This window comes from Zalophus californianus, chromosome 12 (genome assembly GCF_009762305.2).
Source record: "Zalophus californianus isolate mZalCal1 chromosome 12, mZalCal1.pri.v2, whole genome shotgun sequence".
NCBI classification, from domain to species: domain Eukaryota; kingdom Metazoa; phylum Chordata; class Mammalia; order Carnivora; family Otariidae; genus Zalophus; species Zalophus californianus.
The window spans coordinates 59,501,700-59,509,496 of NC_045606.1; the positions used below are offsets into that span (position 1 = coordinate 59,501,700).

Consider the following 7,797-nt stretch of genomic DNA (forward strand, 5'->3'; position numbering starts at 1 on the left):
GGGTTCCATTCATTCCCCCTTGGCCAGCAGAGACTGGCCTCCAAGGTGCTGATTACAAAGAGACCACAGCTTCCACAGTCACAGAAGCCCCAAGGAGCCTGTCTTCCATCCCAGAAATATGAAATGATTTATTATCTGTACCCTCCCTTCAGCCATTGGAGCTAAAATCTGCATCCTGTAGCTAGTCTCTCATGATAGGGGACTGCAAAAAACAAAATACCATCCCCTCATTTCTTATTCATAGAGAAGGCAATGTATAATATGATTATATATGTGATGGATTAGACCCGACAGACAGTATAAAAGGCAAGCCGGAGAACATTAACTACGGAATGGATTTTTCACTGATAGTCAATGTCTCCTCTAGTCAACAGTGAAGGGAGGTGGGGGTGAGGCAAATTCAGAAAGACACACAAATAACTTTCAAGATCAAACTGTAAAATAAATTCCTCCGTCAGGCAAAGAAAGTCTCACTGTGTGTTTGTTCTATGCCAGGCCCTGGGCCGTGCGCTTTATATGCTTCATTTTCTTTGATTACCCTTGTTTTACAGACATGAAAAAAGAGGTTCCAAGAAGTGAAATTCACACCCAAAGTGCTATTCTCCACCATGAGCCGCCTCCCAGCATGCTGCCAGGACACCAGCTGTTCGGGACCAGCCACGGGCTGCTTTCAGCTGCTGACCACTCTGAGCAATGGATGGCTCCTGAGACTAGATGTGGACTTCAAAGAAGTGAATAAAGCCTAAAGCTTCTTCAGCCCAGGCCCCTGCAAGGTCCAGGAGTCACCGAGTCCCTCCTGGAGAGGGGAACGGAGCAAGTCAGATTACAATCAGAAAGCATTTCCAATTAAGCTTTTCGGTGCATTGCCTAAAGAGATCTTCAGGAGCAATGACCTAAACCTCTAAGTGTCCAGTTATTTGTTGTGATTTGTTCTCTCATTCTCAGTAAATACTCACTTTCATGCCTGATTTTGTATTTATAATCGTATGCTTTTTTTTTTTTAAGAGAGTTTCCCCTGTTGAATTGCTTCAGGCTTCACAGAGACAGGACCTGCCCCTACCTGTGCCTTTGTTGTCAAACCTTTTGCCTCTCATCTCCTGCAAGGCTGAAACAATTTCTCCTAAGTCTTCAGGCTGTCAGTCCTTGGCATAGTGCCTGAAACAAAGTTGTCCTGGAAGAGGAGAGAAAAGGAAAGATAAAAGGAATGGAGGAGGGAAGGCAGGAGGTGCAGGGGGGGGGCGGGGGGGAGGAGCAAATGGACAGAACTATATGTAGAGTTAGTAACTGGCTTACTATGGAAGCCACTTATCCATGGAAGGAGAGTCAGTAGTGATAGGAGCAGCTCTTTAAAAGAAGCGACCTTCTAAAAACACTGGGTCTCTTCTCTTACGAGACTTCCAGCACACTTAGAGAGGCTTCAATATGATATCCAATAATAAGCCAAAGGGTAACATTGCCACAGGCACCGTATGGCTGGAGACAGGACTTAGACCTTGCTCCTATGATATTTTTGACATTTTGCTAACATGAATCATCTGATTATATGAACCACCTATGATCAGTCGTATTATTTTACTTCATCCCTGCTCCTCGGGTTGGAGGGTTTAATATTCCTTAACACCAACTGCTTGTTATGGAAGTTTGCAGCAGCTACCTGTCACCTCTGTCAGAGAGTAGCTCCCTCCTCTCATCTTGGGGACCATGTCGAGGGAGCTGTAAGCGCAGAAGAGATCCTTGGATCTGAGGGTAGGTAATTCGACGGCCATGCCAACCTTGCTGGCCCAGACTACTGACTCCACCATCTGTATTGATCATATCCACAAATCCCATCTTGATCATATTGACAAGTTAATACCGACCTAAATAGATATTTTTTCTTTTAGGTAGTGCCTATCACCAGAGTGTTGGGGCTCAGGCTCCTGTGAACTTGGGGTCTGAGGGTCAAATCAAGTAAAGTGACAAGAAGCAAAGAAGGCTAAATAAGCTTCAGCAATATAAACAAATACATAGGAGGTTTCTATCTTGTCCATTTCTTTTTATAAAACCTGCATGCATATTTTATTGTTTTAAAACACAAGCTGTTGCTTAAGCCATTCACACTGAGAGGCGAGAAAAGAGGAGAACTTTTTTTAAATGTGTGGCAGAGTAAAGGGAGTAGTGGGGTTTCTTCATCTGGTGAATGCTCATATAAAGCAGAAACAAACAAGTGCATATGTATTCTATTAAATCTATAAATCTTAAGGAAACCCAGCTGCTGCCCATTGCAAGGCTTCTGCAAATTTCCCATTCACAGGATCTGACCTTCTAGGCTTTTCGCTATTTGTTGTGCTTTGGTGATATGGCCTAAAATCAGAACTACTTCAATAGCTCTAGTTTAGAATGCAACTTTTTGGTTATTTGTTTGACCTAATTGCCAAAAAATACTTCTAGCTCTCAGGGCCTTCAATAAAATTTTACTCTGTGGAAATAGAAAAACACCCCTGGCAAAAAAGAGTAAATTCACCATCCAAGCTTGGGTGGGTTGATGTTTGAGTGCTATATTTTGAGACAGTTAAACATATCATTGAAGCCCACATGTAGATTTACTTTCTAAAAATGTCCTTCTTGAAGACCAGGTTAAAAATCTGTAGAGTAGCTTCCTTTGTCTTTATTCTCTTGGGTTTCCACCTTTTTAAAAAAGCTTTATAGGATTACTAATTACACAATGTCACCTATTGACAGAAGAAGGCCATTAGAGCGAGCAGTCTCTAGTTCTCTGAGATTTCACTGGGCTTACCAAAGCTCTTAAGATGACAAATACATGCATTTACAGGGCTACGCCTGTCGCATCGGGTTAACTAAATGGTCTGGAGCTGGGTGGGGAGAAGAGACAGGCACTTGCAAAGAAGCACTCTCTACTTGGGAGGAAGGATGTTCTGGGGGAAGTTTTTGAGATCCAACTCAGAAACAGCAACAATAAATCATCCATATTTTTTTCAGCTGAATCGTTTCTAGTTTTCATGTGGCAGCTCTCTTCTGGGCATTCATAAAACGCTTCTTGTCGGATGTTTCTAGTGACAGGATGCTCTTTCTATTTAAAATGGAAACAGCTTTGAATTCTTTCCGCAAAGAGGCCCAGTCTGCTGGCAGGAAGGAGCAAGGGGTCACTGGGCGCTGGAACGTGCAGGAGTGGAGATGCAGGAAGACGGGTGGGGCTCGGGGAGGAGAGGGGCGCGGCTCGGTGGCCAAGCCGGAGGGTCACAATTCCGCTAAAGCCCGAAGCCTCGCTGGTTCTACGAACCCCGCCCACCTCCCCTGCCGTCCCCCGCTTGGCTTCCGTCTTAAAAAGCCATTTTATCAGCGCCTTTCCTCCGCGTGCTACGAAAGAAAGTGACCGCTGGGGGGCAGTATGGTGCAAGGCAAGACCTTGTTCAGGCGTTGGGTAGACGCAGTTAAAGTAAAATAGAGGTATTGTCGAGAAGGGTGCTGAGTATGCTTTCCAAGCCCTCTTCGTCACAGCCATACACTCCCCCCCCAAAAACAAACAACTGAATGATAAGTTGCTTGTGAATCCACCATTTTTTCCCTCTATTTTAAGGCAAATTGGAAGAAAAATTCAGGTTGAGGGAACCTGGTCCAGAGTAACTGCAGGTTGTAGATGATTTCCACCAAACAAGGGTGTAAGCTAGCCCTGCAGCACTTCAAACCAGAGACCCTTCTTGTCGGTATGCACCCCCTATGTGCAGACCTGTCAGTCTGATTGACCTACGTTAAGGCAGCTACCATCCCTCTTTCGACACCTGCCAGCGCTGGGAGACCCATTTACTGCAAGGCATTGGCCCCAGGACGCCTGAACTTAGGACGTCCTCCTTGTCCGCCGCAAAGGTGTCACCAGCTGCCTCCTCACCAGACTCCTGGGTCCTCTCCTGACAGAGATGTGGATTCCCTAGCTCCACCCTTGCAGGTGGCCAGGCAGGGGTCTGGAGCATCAGCTCTGTCTCTAGGCACTTGGGTCTGGGACATCCCTTCCACCACTTACCAGCTGGGTGACCTTAAACCAGTTACTTAGCCTGGGGATGATAATGGCCCTACCTCCTCAGGGTGCTGGGAGAAGAAAATGAGCTAATGTACCTAAAGCCTGGGAGGTCCATAATCATATTAGGCATTTCCCCTTCTCTCTCTCACACTGTGTGACTCACTCTGTATTTCTTCTCTAAAAGGACTTCACTCAAGGACATGTGCCACGTCTGTCATTTTCTCATACTGTTTAATTTTTTAAAAAATATTTGTTTTGCATGAGTCATTATTCCATTCCTCATCTTATTATTAGCACTTTTGACTAGTTTGCCTAGAGCCAGTGCAAGGTAGTGATGGCAAAATCTAGACCCAGACTGCCTGAGACTGAACCTCTGTCTGTCCCTTTCTAGATTGCTAAAATTGAAGAAGTTATTCAGCTTCCCTGCACCTCAGTTTTCCCATCTCTAAAATGGCCATGATAACAGTACTCATTTTATAAAGATCAAGTTAATTACTATTGCTAAAGCACCTGGAGCAATGCCTGGCACTGAGTAAGTACTACATGAGATTTAAGTAAACGAAAACAGCAGTGATGAGGTTAATACTATTTCCCCAACACCTAAAAACAGAACCCAAATGCCCCAGAATAACAAATGAGGGAATGGCTGAGGCTAAACATAGAGCCCAAGCACTCCAAGGTCATCTGTTCTCTGTGGGTAAGCTTGACGGGAGAGCTTCCTTTGCATCTATGAACCAGAGAGCAGGAACTGCATATGTGGTCCAACTCTCTGATTTTCCCGGAAGATAACCTGCACACCAAGACAGTCGGTGCTGCAAGGTACAGAGGGCCGGGAGCCTGGGCTGGACCCACAGCTTGCTGCCTTTCCCTTCCATTTAGTGAGTTCCATCAGTAACTGCTGTATTGATTTGACATTGTTATTGACCTTCTCCACAACTGGCAATCCGGCTTCTGCACATCCTGAGACAGCATTATGTTTCTTATCGTATGGCCCCCTGAGAATGCTTCATGTCTCAAGAGGCACTAAATTCAAAGTACCTAGAAGACATTAGCTGGGCTTTTTCCTTCTTACCGGTGGGTTTTACCTTAAATAGAGTACCATTAATATTACCAAAAGAAAAATTAAAAGGAAGCAAAATCAAATCGTGAACACAGAACAATCAGGACGTTACAGAATTTTTCTTGAAAAACCAGCTGTCCTTCAAGGGTCACTCCGATAACACCTCGTAATTCCCAGATGCATTTTGTACATTGTATTATAACTGTTGGTTTATTTCTCTGTATCTCCATTCTCTGAAACCTTAAGGGTAGGGACAGTCATCATCAGCTCTGTGCTCTGGGCCAGGCACAGTGCAAATCTCATAAATATTTGTTGCTGCCTGGGAGAGTGATGTTGACTCGGGCCCATGGAGGCAGCGTGTCCCAGAGCGTGGCAGGTGGATGCCTGCTGTGCATCAGAAGTTTTTAGGTGGAAAGAGAGATGATTTTAGATAGGGCGAGGGCAAGGTATTAAACAAAACATTAATTTATATAATGAGAAAGTTATTCCCCTGTTTCAATTATCCTTCCATCTTTCTGATTCTTCAGAGAGAGGGGTCCCCATGTGGTGCTAATATGTCTTCAACTCCTGTATCTCTCTCTGTCTCTCTGTGTCCACCCTCCGCCCCCCCCAATATCTCTTGGACAAGAAAATAAATCTAAGAATCAGAAAAGTTAGTAGACAAAAATACCTAGAATTTAACACATTGTTCTCATTATATCTATTTATGACCCTCTCTCATTCACAGCAAGCGATAACACCAGCATTCCATTCTGGTCTTTGTGGTCAGGCCTGTCCTGCTCAGCAAATAGCTTCTGGCCGGCTCCACGGCCATGCCCCTTTGCAGTTAGGTGGGCTGTGGGTTTGCTCCTCACCAGCAAACTGAGTAGAAAGAACTGATGCCACTCTCTGGGCTGAGCCTGTGTGCAGTCACTCCTACTTCTCTCTTCCTGTCTCAGTGAGCCTGGATGCCACAGAAGGGGAGGAGAGCCCTTCCCTCCACGGTACTAGGTGCAAGAGCTGGGTCTATAAAGTAAACTGACAACCGGCAGACTAACAGAAGAAAAGGTATGCAAATGTATTAATTTTAAATATCTTGTGCGTGGGGCATCACAAGAAAAAACATGAATGCCCCCAATTCAGTGAGATTTGAGAGCTTATATACCATCTTAACGGGGGTGGGGGGTGGGGGAAGGGCAATTCAAGGGAGAGTAAATGATTTTTATGAAAGATGAATGGGCCCTTAGAAGAACAGATGGGATGTACGTCGGTTGCTGTAACAACGGGCAGCGGAGTCCATCGGCAATGGCCTCTAACTTTAAGAAGGCAAACATGGCATCATCTGCCCAGAGAAAAAGGATGAGTCCTAAGCCAGAGCTTACTGAAGAGCAGAAACAGGAAATCCGGGAAGCTTTTGATCTCTTTGATGCTGATGGAACTGGGACCATAGATGTTAAGGAACTTAAGGTGGCAATGAGGGCACTGGGCTTTGAACCCAAGAAAGAAGAGATCAAGAAAATGATAAGCAAAATCGATAAGGAAGGGACAGGAAAAATGAACTTTAGTGACTTTTTGACTGTGATGACTCAGAAAATGTCCGAGAAAGATACCAAAGAAGAAATTCTGAAAGCTTTCAAGCTCTTTGATGATGATGAAACTGGGAAGATATCATTCAAAAATCTAAAGCGTGTGGCCAAGGAGTTGGGTGAGAACCTCACTGATGAGGAGCTACAGGAAATGATCGATGAGGCTGATCGAGATGGAGATGGAGAAGTCAATGAGCAGGAGTTCCTGCGCATCATGAAAAAGACCAGCCTTTACTAAAATCAGTCTCTTCTTTTCATATTGTGTGAAACCTGGGTTTTGAGAACATAAACTGTTTTCTCCTACTGACCTACCTGTACAACTTTAGTAACAATCTTGAATCTCTTTTAGGTATTTGAAAGTGTTCTTTGACATTTAAGTTCTCTTTAAGGTGACCTGCTGATTGCTTCAGTTCCCCAGAGCAAAACAAAAGCACATTAGGGTGGTGAAAAGGGGCTTAAAGCTTTCACCCACCGGCATTTCTGCCTTGTATCACCTCACTCTTGTCATGCATTTCCACACTGATGCCACCCCAGAATGACTTCTTAGACAAGCACATGTTGTATCCATGCCACCAGAATCAGGGGGCATCTTCTTGATGTTTCTAGTTATAACTGATACCCGAGTGCCGCTTTCTCTTTTATAAAACCCAGTGAACTTACTCATGTGCATTTGGATGTGTGTTTGTGCTATTTGTTTTGTCTTAAAAATAAAGCCTTTCTTATTTAAAAAAAAAAAAAAGAAGAGGAACAGATGGGAGGTGTGACCATTTGTGACCCAGTTTGTCTGGGTGTGGTGTTTTCACATCCAGTTTCCTCCTCTGTGATTAGAATTAATCCTCCCTGGAAGGATGGGTTAGGACAGTTGAGTCCTTTTGGAACCTCTGTATTTAGGCAAATAAAGGGAATTCAGAATAAGCCTCTCTTCTCCCTTCCTTTGCTGTTTTTCAAGTGCCTTCGACTCAGAGTAATCAACATGCCAAAGCGGCACACTGTGGGGTAGACCGTCCTGGAATTCCTCCACCACACCTGGAGGTCGTGGCATTATAAAGCGGAGGGAGCCTGGAAGAAGGGCCATATCTAAGAATTGTCTCCAAGGACAGCTGCCCTGGAAAGTCATCGGACTCACATGGGATTTCACATAAATAAAGAACCAACCT

General features: G+C 44.6%; 1 protein-coding gene across 1 annotated transcript; it reads left to right on the forward strand.

Moving 5' to 3' along the window:
• Positions 1 to 6,325: 6,325 nt before the first annotated feature.
• LOC113911585 (centrin-2) lies at positions 6,326 to 7,365 on the forward strand. The gene has a single exon (XM_027574312.2). It carries the CDS (start codon positions 6,360 to 6,362, stop codon positions 6,876 to 6,878), a length of 519 nt encoding a protein of 172 aa, XP_027430113.1. The 5' UTR covers positions 6,326 to 6,359; the 3' UTR covers positions 6,879 to 7,365.
• The last annotated feature ends 432 nt before the right edge of the window (positions 7,366 to 7,797 follow it).